This window comes from Symphodus melops, assembly GCF_947650265.1.
Source record: "Symphodus melops genome assembly, chromosome: 4".
Classification (NCBI taxonomy): domain Eukaryota; kingdom Metazoa; phylum Chordata; class Actinopteri; order Labriformes; family Labridae; genus Symphodus; species Symphodus melops.
In genome coordinates, this window is record NC_136694.1 from 24,971,086 (window position 1) to 24,992,405 (window position 21,320).

The 21,320-nt window shown below is 40.7% G+C and overlaps 1 protein-coding gene across 5 annotated transcripts in view; it reads left to right on the forward strand.

The window, feature by feature from the left end:
* Positions 1-21,320, forward strand: part of slc12a5a (solute carrier family 12 member 5a) — a 152,156-nt gene that overhangs the window by 41,227 nt on the left and 89,609 nt on the right. Inside the window, exon 1 of one of the 5 annotated variants that reach the window (XM_079341420.1) lies at positions 15,530-16,166. The exons of 3 other annotated variants lie outside the window; for them this stretch is intronic. In XM_079341420.1, the coding sequence (XP_079197546.1) occupies positions 16,112-16,166 (55 nt within the window). In that variant the 5' untranslated portion in view covers positions 15,530-16,111. Of the gene's footprint in view, positions 1-15,529; positions 16,167-21,320 lie in introns of those variants that run through there. One more of the 5 variants, XM_079341421.1, reaches the window with a different exon arrangement.

Below are 21,320 nucleotides of genomic sequence, written 5' to 3' on the forward strand. Positions count from 1 at the left end.
GGGCTGCGCTGCTTGCAACAATAAGAACTGATTTGCTGGTGTGGTAAATTGGTGTTTGGAAATATCCATGGGGTGAGCACAAAGTTAGCATGAATCTTTGTCAGAAGTTGATGGATTGAAAGAATGAAATCCATGTTGAAAAAAAAGTAGAATAACTAATTGGTGTATCCCAACAACAGAAAAACATCCATTATATATTTGTAATATATAACATACATTAAGTTGACACATGAAAAACCGACATTATGACTCATTTTGAATGTGTTTCTGTCAAGCTGATTAAGTCTCCCAATGTGTTATTTGAGAAATGATTTTCACGACTATCTATTTATAACCTCTTTGAAGATGGGATGTAATAGAAAAGCTCCCACTTGACAAATGCTTAATCAAATCCGCCTAAATGTTTCGATGGGCTTTAAATACCGTGCCAGTTCTCTTACTTATTGATCAGACATGTCTTGCCAGTTGACTTCCTTTCCAATTTGTGGACACAAAAGCAAAACATTATCACTGCGTATGCATTTTCCCTTTTTGCAAACAGATGGAATAAATGAAAAAAAAAAAAAAAAAAAAACTGCATATGAAATTAGACTTTCTTTTTTTTTTAAAAGAACATTGAAAAAAGCCTAACATGCTGTCATATTGGAATACACAGAATCATTAAATAATACAGGCACACGGAGAACTATCCTCAGGGGGTTTCAGTTCTCTGTTGCTTCTCTCTTGTGCCAGGTTGTGGTAGCCGAAAAACTCGAGACCAAAACTGCTAAGAGGAAATACTTGGGGGAAGAAATCCAAACACAGCAGCAAAGAGCAGATATACTTCTTACATGCTCACACTTTTCAGCATTGTAGCATTAATTCAGCATATTTTCTGAAATGGTCATGAACATTGCTGAGTGTCTGTCAAAAGAATCAGTCATACCTGTTCTTCAAGATGGAGTGAAAAAGCTCATTTGACTGAATTGTCATTATTGCAGAACACGGTGTACTCTGCTAACTATCATCCCCCCCCACCCACCCCCCCACTCCCCTGTGCTGTTGAGTATTTTGGGAGAAATGTCAGCGTAGTGCCGACTAAACTATAGGTGCACTGTTGCAGAACGGACAGAAATAGAAACAAAGGTCAATGTGGCATAAAATTGACATCGGATTGCTTAATGTGGGAACAGTAATGAGGTGACCTTTCATGAGGAACGCATATCTTGTGAGCTGTAGTTCTAAGCACGGACAGTGACAGCACACAGACACACACAGGAAGTTTCTCACATGCAGAATCCGACCTCTTTAAAAAGGGAGGGAGGCAGGATTGTATCTTGTTACTATTTTAGGAACACTTTAGATTTGCTTACATAATTGCCTTGGTAATTGGTAGCGTGCTGCTTTGGCCACTTGTCCTTATTTCTGGTCACAAAACATTTTCCCCTCATAATGGCTGACCTGTTTGTGCATACCCTGTGAGCTTGTACAGCTGCACAGGAGCACATCAGATACATGACAGGCTTGTAAAAGCTCTCTCGCTCTGGCCTCGTATCCTGCAGCCCTTCATGAGAAATAGTGCGTTACAAAGCAGAAACAGGACACACCTGGCTGCTAAATGTGCATGGTTGGATACCCTTCCATTTGTGGTTTCAGTCTGAAGCCCTTTTTGAAGTTGAGTGTGATCTTTTGATAATTTGATGTTGCAATAGTTTTTTAGCCCAATTTCATCTGGGGAAAAACACTGATTTTCTTCCAGAAATTGTTGTATTATTAGTCACCAGAACGCAGAGGTTTAATCGCTGGATGATCTTAATGAGTACCCCAGACACCCCTCTTAATACAGTACTTCTCCATCACTATGTTCCCTTGAACCCTCTAAAGTACATGTGCATAATTCTAACCAAGGTTTATTGCTGGTGTTTGTTGGGCTGGGAATTTTTAAATGTCTCACGATTCGATTTTGATTCTTGTGGTCACGATTTGATTGAGAATCTGTTTTCGATTCTAAACGATTCAGGATTTAAAGTCTATTTTTGAATGAATACATACTTCAGGAACTTCTCCTGTCATCTAAAATCTCAGAAGATAAGAATCTTGATTGGACACAAATCGCTCAGTTTATACTGTATTTTTGAATGGTGGCATTGAAAACCGGCCAGAGTCCACCCAATTCGGGCGTTTACATACGTTTTTTTTTTTTTTACCAAGAGTTCATGACCCCAAACCTGCGATCATGATATTCAAGTAATTGGAAAGTTATTCATTTCTGACAAACTGAAAAGTTCATGTTCCTTTTTTCTTAAAAAAAAAAAAGAAAAAAGGAAGAAGAAGAAAGCCCGAGAGTCAGATGCCAGTTCTATAAGAGTTCTATCTGGAACTCACTTTCTTTAAAGCTTTGGTTTGGTCCCTCTAACACACACACACACACACACACACACACACACACATCCCAATGAAACGTGTCTGCACTAACACATCAGGTAGTTTTAGTTAACATCCCTGCAGCAGAAAACTTAAATCATTTGTAAAGTACCGTAAATTCCGTACTATTGAGCGCACCTGGATATAAGCCGCACCGGCTAAAAATAAGTAAATAAATGTATTTGTACATATATAAGCCGCACTTGATTATAAGCCGCAGGTGTCCACGCTATAACAAGAGCTATTTACACAGACGTAGGCTACCGGTAACATCCGCAAATACTGTAGCGTTCGTACGGACGTTAAAGGACGACGAGAGCGTTCAAATAATAACTTAATAACCCGATCACTGTCGGCCGTGACCACGCCGTTTACAGCGGAGAGCAACACATAACTTGCCGTAACAATCCAACTCTCTCCCCCAGCGTTCTCTCATACAGCCACTCAACACGTTCTCGCTGGTGCATTCACTGACTCTCCACATAATCGGAATTATGAACACATTATCAACTACTGACTTTACAACATGAACCGTTACAATACGAAGCCTAGCCGACGGTGTCTGTAACACGGCTGATGAAAAAGATGACCGTAATATATTTCACAAGAAAAAGTCCATCCATTCACTGCCTCAGAATGACTTCATTACTCACTTCCTCAGTCTCTGTTGTCGCTGTCAGTGTCATCTTAACGTGCAGCAGCTCTGTTAGCTTCTTTGACAGCCAGGTCGATCGCCTTTAACTTGAAAGCTGCATCATATGTATTTCTCCGTGTGTTTTCCATCATGAGGGTGCGTGCATGAAGCGCAAAATGACTGATATTAAGATCCGACGTGACGAAGTCAAATGTTTTTGCGGCAGAAGGTCATTGTCCCCCATAAAAAATCCATGCATTAGCCGCACCGGAGTAGAAGCCGCAGTGCTCCAAGTGTGAGAAAAAAGTAGCGGCTTATAGTCCGGAATTTACGGTAAATGAAGTTGTAGCTTCAATAAACTCAGAAACTCTCTTCTTAAAATATTTGACAGAATGCTGTTTGACATTACTTAGCAGGAAAGGTACATTACCTGTGCCAGTAACCATGCTCTCCAGGCAGCACACACAATCTGATGGACCTCGCCAAATGTCTCTTCAGCTTTTATTAAGTTACACCCATTGGACAAGTTTAGGCCACTGTCGAAACCTGTTGGAGCTTTAATAGGTTCCTTATCTTGATTCTTCAAATCTAGCCGTAAAAAAATGTGATAAAGCCTGAATATACATCATCTTTTTGTGATATTCATAATATACAGTTCCTTCAGTCTCCTCTTCAGAAACAAAGCAATTCAGTCATCCCTCTGGGGCTTGGTCAAGTTCTAGCAAGTACATTTCAAAATACAAATTATCAAGAGTATAAAGTTTGAAAATGAAAGCAGTGTTTCTATGCTGACAGCAAACTGAGCCAAAAGCCTCTTTGTGCTCAGGGAGGTCAGTTTAGTTTGTGTTTGTAGGTGTATGTGTGTGTGTGTGTGTGTGTGTGTGTGTACAAAATTAGTGGCAGCCTTAGTAGAAAGTCTATAAAAATCATAAAGCCCACATGCCTTTCACAATAACCCTTTAAAACCTTCCTACTTTAGTGTTGCAGGCAGAGCATTGTGAAACGTTACACAACAGAGCCAAATTCATACATTACAGCAACCAAAATAGATTTCAGCCAACAAAGCCAACATCATTCCTCCTTTCAAATCTATTTTTTCCTCTCGAGACAGGAGCAAATGAGCGGCAGAAACTGGGGTGCTGTTCTAGTTGTGAAAGTTTCTTTTGTTATTTTTATCACAACATCAACTGAATTTAATTTCCACAAATTTACCAAATATGGCTGCCAGCTGCTTACTGAGACAGTCCCTCTGATCATGTTTCTGTGAAGCCTGAACCAAACATTGATTTGTGCTACACTGGATGAATTGCTCTCTTTCCATCTCGGCTAAGTGTCTCCTTCTCGATGTAAACAGATGTTCTCTGCTTTAGAACAGATTACATGAGCAGTATATGAGAACATTTAGTATTTTGCAGCAAGAAAAAAATCCTGCCTGAAGTACCTCTGTGTCTTTGACATCATGTACCAGCATATCAATGCACATGTGGAGGGCTATTGTTGTGGTAGTCGTTACATATCTGCCGTTACGACATTTAATTAAGCCTATACATTTAAAGTACACTCTTGTATTGTAGGTGTACAGGTACATGCAAACACAACATTAGGTCTAGTGCTCTTGAATCAGCCTCCATCATCTAATGATGAAAACAACCTACGTCATTGGAGGCTTTTTCTGCAGTGAGGTCGCTTACTTCACTTTGGGTACAAGATAGACCGACAGACAGACTTTATTAATCCCTTGGTAACGTCCCCGAAGAGAAATTCAGAACTTGTGTGATCCAATAGAAAACGAAAGCGAGAAAATGAGGTTTTATTGTGGTGTTATATTGTGACATTTTTGGATATAATGGATGTATACAACATATTAGAGGCCTGATAATAAGATAGGGTATACCTTTATTAATCCTGAAGGAAATCCTTGTGCTGGGTTTCACAAATATTACAGTGTAAAAAGAGGAACACAAAAGAGCATCGATAATAGGTGAGAAACAAAAAAAAAAGTGTAAAAGAGTGCATTAAATACAGAATGAAGTGGATGAGGGTGACAGTCAAAGAAAAAGAGACGTCGGTTTACTAACATTGTCAGTTAGTTATTGGGTTATTGGCAGTCGTATTGACAGTGGAGGCAAAGACCCAGGCTCATATGCAAGTTCCAGGTGTTGTTATAATAGAGATATAGATATAGATAGGCATCATGGGGGCCCAATGACACGACATAAAGTGAGTATTCACACTGAGTTTTGAAGAAGATTGCTAAAGGATGTAGCATTGTTGTTGTTGTTGTTGTTGGTTGTTGTTGATTTACTCAATGTTAACATTAATCAATCAGTAAATCAATCATTATGTGTATAGCACCAAATACACAGCAAGAGTTTCCTTGAGACGCTTTAAAAAAGAGCATAGGGATAATATGCTTTTCCTCGTGGTCGACGTTACAATTTATTCAGCTGTTTGTTTGTTTGTTTTTGTTTTCAAAAAATAGCCCACGTAACTTTTACACTTTCACGTTCTACTGACTTTGCTGCTGATCAAGAAGAAGCCGTATAATCAATAAAAACAACAGTCAACCATTCAATCAGAAATCATTTTTTTAGCTTCTCTTGAAGTAAATAATAACAACACAATTGGCAGATTAACCTCTGTTAGCTGCAGCGATACTGTTTTGGCGTCCTTTTCAGAGGTTTAATAATTCTTTGACACACAACAGAAAAAGAACGCTGACAGTGTAACCTCAATTAATTCCACTGCATACAACAGTAATCAATCTGTATGTTCTTTGCGCAATCCATTTTTCTTCCTCAAATACCAGATCAATTAATTCAGCACATGAGGACAGATGACGTCACTATGTGCATCATAACACTTATATTATCAGTCCTCAATGCAACCAGTTTGTGTGCAGATTGCACACACGTGTTGTGATCATTACAGGAAGGCAAGAAAGGATCTTGTTGAATTGCTGTAATGATTACAGCACATTTTTGGTCAAATCAGAAAATCAAGGTTCTATAGAGCCATGCATGGAAATTAGCCCTCATTACTTTGTGTTCTCATTCAGGGTGATTCTCCCCGCTCCTTCGCCTCTGCTCTCACTTCATTTATCTCTCACTGTTGCTTCGTCTGTTTTCTTCAGAGGAAATAAAACTGGGTCATATTCCCTTCCTCCTCCTCCTCTTCACTGGCTTCTATGGAATAAATAGGGAAAAGAAAGAGTGACTTAATACACTGCTGGTGGATGTATGGTTGGTAGTAAAGGCCTGGCCATCCCACACGTATCAGCTCATACATTTCATCCAGTATAATTCTCAATACAGAGAGACTTGAGACATATCTCTCCTCTCACAGTGCGTCTTATCCGCTATTGTGTTCCTTCTTTTTTTTCCTACCATCTCTTTTCCTTCTGCTATGTCTTTATCTAACATTTCAGGGGTTTCAGCGTGGACTGCCTGCCGCCACAGCTCGATAGTTCTGTCAGATTCACCTTTTAAACGTGGGAAGATGTCAAGAGTCTCCCTCCACTAACACACTCAAAGATAAGACACACAAATACTGTATGCTACAATATCTAACAGCAGGAGGAAACACAATGCTATCACTGAACTGTGGGACACACATGATAACAATGATACTACAGGTTAAGGCCTGTGAGACACTGAGACGGTTTAACTTCAACTCCGTCTTTATTGTCCAAAAAAAAAAAAAAATAATTACAGCGATTAGAAAACAGGAAAGAGTACATCATGTAACAGAATATGTAAACTTGTCTATAAACCTCAGATGTAAATTGTGTCCTGATAAAAGAACTTTTTCTATTGCAAAGAAACACGCCCACCAACCTCCTTAAGCACGAACAACGACAGCACAGCAACTTGAAGCTTGAGGAAATAAATCCAAACGAGCCCTCTGCGGCCCCGGAGGATAGCTTTAGTCCTACAAAGCCTACGAAACAAACAGGACTGGATTTTAATCTTGGACAGCTACAAGTGAAAAAGAACTAATGAAACGTTTGGCTAATTACCAAAAGTAATGTAACCAGTAGTGTAACAAAATACTGTTAGCAGACAGTAATAAGCAAAGTAATGATGATACTTAAAAGTACTGACAGTTCATACTGTGCAATATTTATATTGTATATGTCTGCAGTAGTTTACATTTCATACTCTGCAAATATTTATTTTATATTTCTGCAATACATATTTATAATTTATTATGCTACTAACTATAATTCCTACCATACACAGCCCATCTTACCTCAATTAGAGTTACTTTTTTACATTCTTCTTCTATTTTTTTTTTTTTTTGCCTGTGTGCATTTTAAGGTGAAGCCAAATAATTTCATTGTACAATTATAACATGACAATAACACATTCTATTATTCTATTCTATTCCATTCTGTTAAGTGTGAAGGGAGGGGTCAGATTAATTTCCAAAAGTCTATTTTAAACATTGACATTGTTGTTTCTATGCAGATTACACACCTGTCTTTTGTCTATATCTGCACTGAGCATAGCAAGTCACCTCTGGCCACATAGTTTGATGGTTGACTTTAAACACAGTCAGCGTGTTGTGAGAGTAGATGACCTCAGTTTTTTTTTTTGTTTTTTTTCCTGAGAACCAGATGCTGCTGTTGAAGGATTAGGCGATTAGACAGACAACACTGAGATTGGCCAGCAGGCCTCATCAGATAAAACATGTTTAGTGAAAAGACAAGCCCAGCTCTGTGGTGTCGGAACATCCCCACACCACTTTGATCTCCTACAAGAATCTCCCTCACATCTTCAGATGCCTGCCTGGCAATCAAAGCCTCGTCAGAAGAGGGGGCTTGTTTCTGAGGACTGCCCTGACTATTTTCAGATTAATTACTCGACAACCCCTCCGAGAGCTCAAAGGTTCTGCAGGCCCTGCAGCCTTTAACGCTTAACAAATCTCTGACACCGTACACATGTTAAAGTCTCTCTGCTCTGATGAACAATAAATTATTTTACAGTTACGTTACCATAGAAAGTCAGCCGGAACACTAACAAGGTGTTTTTCTTTCCAGAATTTTCACATGTGCTTTTTTCTCCTCTGCTTTTCTTCTTCTTTTGTCCCTCAGTAATAAATCATTATAGTCCTCCAGAGGTGGAAATTAGCTTTAGGCTTGCCAGCAACAAAAAACTGTATAAAAACATTCAGGCAGAACATAACACAGACAAACATAGCAGCCTCTTTTAAACATTAAAAACTGTTCATGATCTCATCAGTCATGTTATAAGATGAAGGATGTTTATCGCACTGGGAACAAAATTACTTCTTTGATATATTTTGAGTTGCCAGAGGGACTCGATAGCGCCGCTCAGAGGCTCAAACTGGCAGAGGAGAAGTTGCTTGGATGCGCCTCGCTTTCTTCCTTGTGCTGTCAGCAAATAGTTGAGACAAAGATTTTTGGTTTTTGCTCACTATTTTGCCTGCCGTTTACCCATTTTCAGAGATTTATTCTTGAATCTCCAGTTCAGGTGAGTGTTAGGCAGGAAGATTGAAAGCTTAGACACACTCGACAATAGATTTGTACAACAGTTCTAAGATCTGCTGGCTGACACTGAGGCCACTGGGCTTTCTTTTTTGTGTGTGCCTTTATTGGAGAGATAGAACAGTGGATGGAGATGGAAATCAGCGGGAGAGTGTGGGGATTGGCATTCGGGAAAAGAGCCACAGGTTGGATTACGCCACTATGGGCTTTTCTAGAAAATATAAAAATGCTCTCAGCGACTTCCCCCCCACATATATTCCAGACTGACTGTGAGTGGTCCTCTATCACGTTGCAGAATCAACTGTTTACGAGGGACAAAGCTATGATTAGATTTGTTTGTGAAGGACAAATTTAAAAAAAAGAGGGACAATTCAATAAAGAGAATTTGCACAGTGGGTGTAAACTTGTTATTCAATTTGGCAGCACCAGGTAAACTGATGGACAGCAGCAGATGGAATCCACCCAGCCACTGCTAAATAACATCTATTATTGTCCACAGCCTACTGTAAATTACCCCTCAGGAGACCGGGGCTGAATTCACACAGTTATCATGTAATTTTCTCCAGCCCATCCTAACACAATTAGGCACAAATAAACTGATAACCACTTGCTTTAGGGTTTCTGCATGTTTGTGTTTGTCCTCTGGCTTGCCGTAGGAGGAAATGAGGCCGTTCTTTGAGCCGGGCCTGATCAGATTTACAGTGGAGAGAGGGAATAAGACACAGGGGAAATCTTGTCGACCAACCTCATCAACGGAAGTGACTGGTGGCTAAGAAAACTGCAAATTGTTTCACGACGGCTCTGCAATAACGCTCTGAGCACATCAGCCTCACATTATGTTTATGGAAGTCATTTTAATGTTTGCATATTTCATTCAAAAAGGCTCAGACAGAAACCCAGAATGTATTATTTAACATGCAGCTTCAGTTAGATTCACTGCAGCCATTATCAAGGAAAAAAAATGACTTATGAGGTTATATCCTGCTGATTCACTTCATACTCTACATATATCGCTTGATTGTAAAAATGTCTACATCAACCCGATGCTTTGTTTATGTGAACTAAATAAAATTGTTATAAAAACACTTATTTGGGACCAGTTTGGTGGCTTAGATGCGTCGAACATGAATGCTGACTTGAGAATTTTTTTCTGGCTGAGATCAAGAAAGTCTGGTATTGCATTATTTAAGTGTTAGTGCCTTCTCTCACTCACTTCTTTTTTTTGATTTCAGACACTGGAGAATATTAAAAATTCTGTTTCATTTCAAAACTTTGACGCTCCTCTAGTCGCTTACTTGGAGATGAGAAGCAAAGAACCTTTTTTAAGCGTCAAGCTTCTTGAGATTTTTTCTTCTTTCTTGTGCACTTTTTCTTTGTGCTCGTTTATGTCCAGTTGAAGTTTCACTCCCTGTGAAGAGCTTTCATTTTTAGGCTGCTCGGTGCTGTAAAATGTGTTTGTGCCCTTGTCAACGTTTGGAGGTGCTCAGACAGACCATAATGACCTGGCAGGAGTCCAAGACACAACAACATACGAGGAGACAAAGCTCAGCCACTGATGCTATAGATTGGAAGTGGTTTGTCTTCTCACTTTATCTCGACCTTTAACAACCTGAGCTCCTTGAGCCGTTCCTCATTGCACAGTGGGAAAATGTGAAGCAGTTTAACCTCTGTTTGTCCCAAGGTATGCTCCTGAAAATTGGCTTTGAACTGGAACTGGTCCAACAATGCATAAAACATGGAGCGGTATTAAATGATTGATCCCTGAAAGACAAATTTGACACTGTCTTTCCCCTTATCTGTGTCCTTGTATGTGTGGCATGGTACAATGTCTACAATGTAGTGTAGGGCTCAGTACTGATACCACTTGCTGACAGACCTGTGACTGACTGTTAGAGGGCGCCACAGGAAGGAGTCCTAGAACCCAGAACTGAGTTAGCATTTAAGCTCCGTGGGGTCAGCAGGGAGTCAGCCAAGAGTGACACAGTTGTCACTCGTCAGTGTAGTGTGTGGGCGACCGATGGCCAGGTCATGTTTGGTGGATTGATAGGGGGTATGCCAACAATCCCAAGGCGTAGCAGTATTTATGTTTTACAATCAATGTGGTCCTTTAAATTGATGAATTGTCATGATTAATAATCATGATCTCAATATTGGTCCAAAATAATTGTGCTTATCCATTTGGCCAAAATCATGACAATCTAACATCGATGAAGTCTTCTGTGCTGTGAGATGTGATTGATGGCACAGTGCATGAAGTTGTTGGTCAGAAAACTTCCAACTGTCCTATGTACTTCTTTCCTCTTATTTAAATGACCCGGCTCTCGTTTATTTACGCCTTGTATCTTTTTTTGAAAGGGATTTTCATCATCTCTTCCTCCCTTCCTCGTCACTCTTGCTCCCGTTGATGACTTAAGATAACTGGAGGTCAGTGAGCCTTGCTCCGAAACATAATTGAATTTCTTTTGACCGTGACCTGTCATCATTAAAAGTATTTGGAATGTATGAGTCCCTCTCCTTCATTAGTGAGCTCTTGAGGAGGGTAAAGCAGGTCAATATGACCCTCACATGGCTCTGCTTAATTTAACATTACTCAACAAAGATTGCTACATTCCACTTCCTGTTCAGAGCTTTAAGTGTTTGGCATTAAAAGAGCCTACAATCAAATAAACTAGCGCACCTTTGACCTTTCTTAAGCCAGGGTTATAAAACAGAAATGATAAAAGACGGGGTTTTCAATAACTATGGCCGTCTTAGTTGGTGATTAATTGATAAAGGTACAAACAGCTGATAAACAGCTAATATAAGCGAACGTTTGCTAGCTAACAGTAATGCTCAAATGTTTTCATTGCATGCTAAAACGTTTGCTATCAAACTTTTTTGCTATCTTTGACGTTACGTTTTTCCCGCATTAACATTTGAAACTTTCAAAAGAGCACAGCAAGCTGAGCTCATCAGATATAGATAGATAGATAGATAGATAGATAGATAGATAGATACTTTATTGATCCCGAGGGAAATTCAGGAAATGTTGACCTCAGAGTAAAACGGCCACCCGGCTACTACATCCAGTAGCCCAATCTGTTTTGCTCTTCTGTCTCTGTCTGCGTCTTTATGTGTTTTCATGGTGCATGCAGAGCCAAACCAACACAAATGTATTTTTAGCCACTCTGCCGTTGTTGACCGTTAAGCCCCCAGGCTGAGTTTTATGTATTTTTACTCCCTGGCACTTAATAGAAGCATCCAAAATTATCTTTGCAGTGCTACCTACATCCACTATCACTGTAGTGTTCACTGTCTCTACCTCCCATACTGTAGCTGAAGAGTTGCTTTTGGCAGTGTCTGATTGTTGTAAGGGTTTGAGCTAATCCAATAAGATGGCCCCGTTTGTAGACAAGACACTGTTAAGTTGTCAGCAAGCCATGCTGCTTAAGAAATAAGAAAGCCTTCAGATGCCTGAGTGAGTCAGCAGTACACGCACTGAATAATGCCCAAAGAACATTTGTATTGCATTAATTAGACTTTGAGATGGCTCTAGTTGGAAAGAAAAAGATTCAAAATTTGAACCTGCAGTAAACAACAGAACAGCACCATCTTGTCCCCATAACCGCCACGGTGCAATAAAAAAAAGGTGTGAGCGAGGCGCTGGTGACACATTGGGTAGTGCGCGCCTCTCATGTATGGAGGCTGTTCCAAGCATGCGGCCCAAGCTCGAAGCCGCCTGTGGCTCCTTTCCTGAATGTCATTCCCCACTTTCTCTCTCTCTCTCTCTCTCTCTCTCTCTCTCTGTCCCTGATCTCCATCTCTATCCACGTTCCTGTCTCTCCAATAAAGGCACAAAAGCCCAAAAATAAATCTTTAAAACTCCTGTTTTAGTCATGAGTGTACAACTCGTCTTCCTATTTTTAAACATCCAGCAGAATGCTGTAAACGTGCTGTTTATTGGCAGATAAGTGCAATAGAGAAAATACTATTTCCTCTGAATGGTTAGCAGACTAATTGAAGTAAAAACGTTTCTTTCATCTTCCTGACATGTACTTGTTATCACCCATCTATTGTTCTATGAAGGAGTCATATCGACCACATTTTCCCTTTTTATTTTCCTTCCACTTTTCAAGCTCAAAATACTACTTCCTCTCCTCTTCCTCTTGTGTCCTGAATGTAAATAAAACATGACTTCATGAGGACAGCCGTATAGAAAACTGAGAAACTGGAGATTTATCTGTGTTTAGGGCAATTTTATTTCGAATCCAAGCATTAGATGGTAAATAATTCATACTTAAATCACCATAAGCGAAGCAAAAACATTATGTTGAGTCACTGGAAAATGCTAATTCATGGAGTCTTTTATAAAGGAGCTTTATATCAAAGTCTGTGTTGTCAGACAAGACGTTACATTGCTCAAGATTGTCGAACAGCAATTTACTCAAATATCCAGTTGGCTCTCGGCCTACCATCTTTCCCTCTTAATCTAAATATTGCTTTGGCAGTGTGTTAGCAAACATCAGCTGGTTTGGTTGTGTGTAGAATACTGTTTTTCTTTTTTTGATTTGTCAGTGTAAGAGTTGTGAGTTTGCACAGTTACTGTATGATGGTAACCAGGCACCAACATTTCACCAAGTCTTTCAGGGCGTGTGCCTACAAGTGGAGGCTGTGAGTGGATGCTTTCTGATTAAATGCTTCATGTAATTAGCTGTAGTCGTCCTTGAGGAGTTGAAACAGCAGCCAGTGAAGTTAGCTGATCATTGATTGCAAAGTCAAAAGTGTCACATTCTTGAGTTGTACATTCTAACTGTCTCGAAGGTTTTGCTCATGTTTTTGTCAGACCACCTTGCATGATTTTTCATCAGTGATGTCAGACACAGACTCAGTGCCACAGTACATACAGCATTAATTTCAAGAGGTACAGTGTCAAATATTTAAACACCTTACTGCACAAACCCAGTTAGATTTTATAATTCGTACTGTTTTCCCCTTTTTTCCAGTCAAGTTACCAGTTTATACATGAGTTGAAACATTAGAACAACAAGAGGATCTTTTTTTAAATTGGAAACATTAGAATTATACAGAATCCAAAAATCTAAATTCTTATTTTAAAGCACTTTTTCACATCAACAGTTATCTTGCGTCATTTAGAGCAGTTCTAAAATGTCATATTCACAGAGACTCAAAATTTATCTACCGATGAGCTTGAAACTTCTAGACAAGTTCCCTTCAACCGTCGGTAAAACACCTTGAGCAGAAGCTGATTCATTGTCGAAGAAGAGCCATCCGTCAAACCACTGTCCCTTATTTATTTCTTGTGCAGCATGGATGAATGCCATTTACATCAATTTTGACGCTAAGTTACTTTGCAATGCTCAGCCACAGTTGGGGCTGTTAATAGTACAATATGATTCATTTAATTCATTCGCAAGATAAAAGATAGCTGAATGCCTCAATAACTGAGTGAAAACAATCTATCAACCAATTTTTAGGCAGCTTTAAAGAACCTTTGTATCCATAGCACCTGTTGAAGTTAACCATTTACTAGTCTTCCATCCATCCAATTGACAGTAGTAACGAATGATCCCTGCAGAGTTAATCATTACCTCGCAGTGACAGTTTTCATTTACAGTGTGGGTCATAACTACATCTACATACTGTACACCAGCTGGTGTTTATAAGTAGAAATACAAGAACTTGGTGTGCTTTTCCTGGATTGTGGGCGCAGTACCCCATTGTTCATGCTAAGTGTCTGTTATCACAGTAAACAATGCACTTGAGTTGTTAATAATGCACACGTTCTATTCGAGTGCTTCTAGGTTATTTACCACATAAGTAAAAACAGTGCAGTTAAAAAAATAAAAAAAATCTGCAAGACGTCATACCTATAAATAATGAAGCTTTTAGATTGCTTGTTAGAATCTACACATTTGCACTGATGAGCATTCAGAACACAATTGAACCAAATAAATGTTTTATTCTGTAAACGCAAAGGCCCTGTGGAAATTCTGATTTAATATGTGTGTGTGTCGTGGTTATCAACAGTCCGTGGGCTCTGGTGTGAGTACTAATGAACAAAGAGAGAGAAATGACTCTGTACGTGCTTCTCAGCGAAGACATTTATTGCCAAGCATCAAGGTATTGTTTTTTTTTCTTTTTTTTTGTCAAGGAAATTGTCTCTCGACAAAAACGGTTTTGTTTGAGACATCGGTAATAAATTTATTCACTGGAGCCGAGCGCACGGTTCTGTTTTTCCCTTCTTCTCCTTGATATCTATTCTGTGCATCAGTGCTACCATGACTAAAACCAAGATTAATTGCTTTCATATCTCTGGTGTGAGATCACAAGTGCTGCTGCACACACACACACACACACACACACACACACACACACAGTGACTTCGTATTAAACACGTTTTTGCACATTGTACATTGTGTACCAAATCAAAATGAATCTGCATGGATCAGAATGCGACAGTCTAATTGACAGTGAGGCTTCAACGCTGCGCTGCATGCATGTCCTCTCAGCTGTAACTAAAAATGTCTCCACTCTCAGAGTGGTGGATTAATAAGAAAGACATAAAACACCATCCTCTGTTTTCTTAGCTGCAGAAACACATGGAGAAGAGAAGCAGTAGTTATCGATGAACGTGCTTGCTGATTTCCACGTTTGCATCTCTGTGCTCTTCATATTTGTCTATCTGCGTACAGCTGATGCAGATAGAGCTTGACCATCCCTTGAAGGAAGGCTTTATTTTGCATGTGACATTAAAGTAGAGAGCGAGCGAGGCGGCTTATTACAAAGCAGGAGGGAGAAAAGCTGATGCATAATGCACCTCTGTGGACAGAAAACATCAGAGCAGTGAGGCCATCGGCTGCTTCTGACAGCATCAATCCCACCTCCTCAATCACCTGGTCTAAACTAAAGGTGGGCTTGTGTGTGTATTGGGGCTGGTGTAGAGGAAATCACCCGGCTACTTGAACATGCAAGTAGCTTGGCAGCTATAGTGACTGAGCAACATCATGTGAGCAGAGAGAGCGAGTGTTTTTTTTAATCTTTGAGTGGGAGAGGTTGAGATCAGGAGAGAAAAAAAGAGACAGAGAGAAGGAAGAAGGGAGAGAGCAAGTGTGCAGCTCTGAGGCGTTCCATCATCCACCAAACTCCTGCAGCTCCCCTCATCCCTCCCTCCTCCTCCTCCTCCTAGAGAGAGAGTGAGAGGGAGCAACAGAAAGAGAGAGAGAGAAAGAGAGAGAGAGTCACGCTTACAAGCCAGCGGAGAAGAGACGTCAAGAGGAGGATCTACAGAGGGAGAGAGAAAAAAATCCTTCCCTCTCTCCTGCTGCCTCTCTTCGAGCATCCTACGGGCAGCGAGGAGCGAAGAAGAGGAGCGAGGAGGAGCCGTCCATCTGTCCGTCCGGCTGGCACATTTTTTCTACACTGCTTCCCTCCTTTCCCCGTGATTTCTGAGGCTGTACGACGGTGGGTGGAGCGCAGGGAGAGCCGCCGAGAGCTCAGTCGGTGACACTGCTCCGCAGCAGCAGCAGCAGTAGCAGCAGCTGAAGTAGAAGAAGAGGAGCGTCGGGATGCTTAACAACCTGACCGACACAGAGGAGGGGGACGGGGGAGCGCAGAGCCAGGGTGAGTGATGGGATGTGTCATGCGGTCACACACACACGCACGCACGCACACACATGCGCGAGCAGATGAGCAGATACAGGAATATTCATATAATAATGCAAGACACATACTGTACACACTCCCACACGAACACATGAATATTAGAGCACATAATACATGCATGATTAAGGTTTACACACGCAACCTGATGCAAGTGAGCGGCCACTGGAAGAAGAAGAAGTCGAAACGTGTGTGAGCGTATGAGTGTTACAGCATCGTACGATGGTCGGCCTGCTTGCCTCCTCTGCTGCTGCTCTTACTGCAAGGCTGTTGTGACAGGAATAGTAATAGGCTCACTCCATACGATGGATGGCGAGTGTAGGGGCATTACAGCTCTGTCCAACACACTCACACACACACACACACACACACACACACACACACACACACACACAGAAATGCACACAACGGCACATGCAAAGTAACACAATCGAACACAGAGCACATGCATGCAGAATACAGAGCGTTTTCTGGTGCATGGCAACATAAATACTCCCACCACATATGGCACTCTGTGGACAGCAAGTACGGCCATGAGTACACACACACACACACACACACACACACACACACACACACACACACACACACACACACACACACACACACACACACACACACACACACACACACAAGTAAAGCCACTCACAATTACAGATACCAAGCCTCCATTGCTGCTAATCCCATCGCCCCCAGCTGTCAAAATCAGCCCTCCATCCAGTCCCCAGCACTCAGCCCGGTCCTCAATCTCTACAGGGGTTCTTGAGAAAAACCTGTAGGTTGATGGTTTTGCAAAGAGCGGTGTTGTGAGTGCTCTTATATTGGCTGTTCAGCAGAGAGCGCATACCTTCTCAGGCCCAGAGGAGAATTGAACCTATACTTTTAAGTGATGGCGTCAAGAAAAGCACATTTTGGAGCTCTAAATCACTAGTGCTGTTAAATTCCCGGGTCACTTTTAGTTTGGCTTTCATTTTCATACCCTGGATTTGAAGCTCAAAACCAGCTTGGTTCTTTTTTTTTTTTTTTTTTTACCTCTGTGCTATTCTAAGTGAAGGATTTTTTATCTCTGCACACATCCTTCCCTCAAGGCCAAACTCTCTCCCTCACTGCCCTCTTTTTTTTCTCCCCTTATGTTCCTACATTCACCGCAGCTTATTCCCCCTTTACTCTTTCATGCCTCTCTTTCTGCGCTGTGCACAAATCTCCCTGTTTTTGTCGTCAGTCCAGGACTCTCAGGGATGCTCTGTGGAGACAGGTTGCGGATGAGAGAACAGTCACTATGCTGCCTTCTCTTACCTGTGAGGGCTTAATGATAAAAATAGACCAGCACTGGGAACATGAATATTTAACTTAATGCGGGCATCTCTTTTTTTTTTTTTTTAGTGTGTGTGCTTGTGTGTGTGTGTGTGTGTGTGTGTGTGGAGAGAGAAGGGGATTACAATGACGGGCTGAGAGCACGGACAGCAGTTGTAAGAGGTTGGCAGCCGGGTTGAAGCATGACCCCATTTATATGTGCGTCAAATTGGAAGCATCAAGGGCAGGTTATAGCAAGCGTGACATGAAGCCAAATAACAGTGCATGCAGAAATGTCAAGCTAATATGATTACTTGAGTGGAGGCTTCTACCTTTTCACCGTCCGATTTACATATGTGTGTGTTGATGTGTTGAAGTGCATCCATGTGTGTGTGCAGAATAAAGTTTGAAAGTGAGCACTCAAGATCATACTGAGCACACATGCACATGCACTGAAAAATAAGTGTGGTGGTAGCTTGTTGCTTGTTATGCTATATATAGATGTCAGGCTGTTCAGCTCATCAAACTGTACCGTAAAAACTGTATTGATATGATCAATCTGGGGCATAGATGGCCTAGCGGTTAGGTTGCACTCAATGTACAGAGTAAATGGTTGCTTTTTTGCATGTCCTTCCCCACTCTCTGTCTTAAAAAAAAGAAATGATCACTCTTGTCACTGATTGTCTTTTTTTGCTTTTTGAAGGTCATAAAGAGGCGTCAGTATTCATTTCAGTTTGTTTCATAACCAGTTCAAAAAATTCTCAAGAACCGTAAACCATCGTTTTTGAGTTTGGTGCTTAAAAACAACCAACCAGTGTCTGTTTAGCAAGAAAAGCTAAAAAAGGCTAATAAGTGTGTCATGTACAGAATAAAAAAGGAGAATTAAAATCAAATGGTTTGTCATCAAAGTGTGTTTAAAATCTGACCTGATTTAGCTTATTATTATCATTAACGTTAACTTGACAGCTTTATTTTGAAAGTCTAACGAGACATTTCCTGTCTGTCCTAATGCAGACTTAACTGTGAAATCCTCCTCACAGCAAATGTTACATGTCATTACTTTTTGTAGCTTAGGGCTGCTAACCAGGCTGCATTTTAGCATGTTTTGAGTTAAACACATGTTGAATGTGCACAGTCATGTTGCAACACTCACCAAGAGTGAACAGTTCCAAACACCCCCCCCCCCCCAGAATCTCCCTCTGTTTCTCCCCCTGTGTCACTCACTCTCCCCCGTATCTTTCTCTCTTTTTTGTCACTCTGCAGCAATATATCTCAAAGGAAAGGACCTCATTCTTACACACACATACACACTCATTCTTCCCTTTCGTCTGAATCACAGCTCTGCAAAGCTAGCAGCGCAACAAACTGAATAACTCTGTTTAGTCATCAGTACTACATGCAGGACAGCCTCTGATAGGGAGGGTCTGTAGCCTCTTTACAGTAGGAATGTCAGAGGCTGTCGCTGTCCATCTCCCGTGGTGCTGAAAGCGGCTCCCCCCTCTTTCTCTCCTGTTCAGCTCAGGGCTGCATGGCGCTGTCCTAGGTGCTGATTTATAGTCTTCATTACACGGCTGGGTTACAACCCGGGAGAGGACAGCACAACCAGTTACAAACAACAGCTGTGTGTGTGTGTGTGTGTGTGTGTGTGTGTGTGTTGGCACTGTGCACCTTTTTAATAAGCACGCAAAGATGAAAGGCATCATTCTCAGGGAAATTTAAAAAAAGCTTCTAAGGAAACTCAAAGAGAAGTGGATGCAGGTTGAGTCAAAGCCAGATTCTTACATATTCATAAGTTGTCATGTTGCTTTCACAGCATATTGTTAATTATCTTCAGATTTTTTTTCTCTCTTTGGAGAAGAGGAGAGGTGAGGTGTAAGATGTGCCAGGAGGAGGAACGCAATAAAGAGTTGAAGGGAAGGTGAGGCGTCAGTGATCATTTGCAGCACACAGACAGAGCAGGGCTTGTTTTTGTAGGACAAGAGGGGAAGCTGTTACCGTCTGAAGGAGTTACTGACACAGGCTGATGAATCCCTAAGGGAGTGATGGTTGACAAAGTTGTTTATTCAGTTTAAAGGTCTACAATGGTGTGGTGGGGCTTTTGTTGAACCTCACATTAAAGATAATTTCAGAACATGAAGGACGTGATCGGGAAAAAATAGGTACTCAGTTCCCAATGAAGACAGCCATAAATACAGCAGTTATAAAAAATATTAGAGTCTAAATGGAAAATTCATTAATGTTAAAATGTACTAACAATAACATTCTCTGATATAATATATATAATATATAATATAAATATAATAAGAGTGTACTTCTCCATTGCATGTGAGATAAAATATAGATTATCTTTTAACTCTATTTGATTTTTAATGAATCACTCTAAAGGTTTGAAATACGACCCCACACGACGTAATCTTTCTATGTCAAAATTAAAGCCCTTATTAGTCATGTCAATCTTGAGAATAGCAGCATTTCTATGCTGGTATGTCTTTTAAATGGATCTACTAAAAAATAATGAAATAATCTAACCATCAAAACTTAAAAGACCGTCAGATGTCAAGTCGTGGTAGCAACTTGACATGCGTCGTTTTACTCTTGTGGTTTAGAGGAGTATACATATCGTGTGTCTGAACAAATGCTACACTATATTTTTGATTCTGTCATCATTGGAGCTTGTTTACAGACTATCACAGCGTTTGCTCGGGCAGTCGGAGCACTCATTGTTTATGCTGCTGTTGGTGTTTCAGTGCCCGACTTCTTGTTAGCGAGCACAAGTAATTTCATGCTACTTCTCCGAATGTTTGTTAGTGTCTGCACTTTTTCATTTATGTATTAAGTTGCTCATTAATTTGTCGGTTCAGTTTATTCGCTGCGGTTTAATGACTGAGTCATTTTTGAATTGTGCACATAATTGAATATTGCTTATGAGTTCTGCCTGGACAGCATTAAGCTCAGCAGGTCGACTGACAGTTGATAGCCTGCTCACTATGAACAGATCACTCTCTGGGGGCTTATTTAGAGAACCTCGGAGACGTTAACGGTTCTGTTAGATGGATACTTCTTATTGATCCCATGCAGGTAGAGTTAAGAGTCACACCAGTGACCAAAATACACGGAAGATTTGGATAACAAACTTTAACAGGGCAAAGTTAAAACTGTGTGCTAGGCTGTATGGCCAGTGTGTACCAACATAAGTGAGTCAAGTGGTATTTTAACTCAAGGACAACAGCCAATGGAGAAACTCCATCTGGTAACTGACCAGTGGTGTAACCTCATCACTCACTCAGTGAAGCGTCAACAGAGTGATTTTTCCCTCTACACTATTAGATGTGAATTATGAGCATCCGCCTTTCACAAATATATCAGGTTTAAACGATTACAGTGCACAACACTATAAACATCAACAGTAGTACCAAAACAGTCTCTACAAAGAGTACACACACAAGATATACCCAGTTCAAGTTGCTAAGGGGGGAAAGGGAATAAAACAACAAATATGCAGTTGTTTTAAGATTGAAGGCCTACTTTGATAGGTGACACTGGTGTTTCAGTCAAGACCACACTAACCCAGAACAAGACAAGGCCGAGAGTGCAAAAAAACATGATGATCGCCCAGTCAGAGACCGAGACAAGACTGAGTAAAGATGCTTTTGAATCAAAGAGAAGACCTTCAAAAAGTCTAGAAACCGGTCTGAAGACCAAAACCCTACAAGTACTACAACACTAAGTGACATCAGTGATTACCATGGTAACAATAAGTGCAGACAGTTTGACCGTATGTAATTCTCAGGTACTGCCTGGTCACTAATACAACACGTAAGC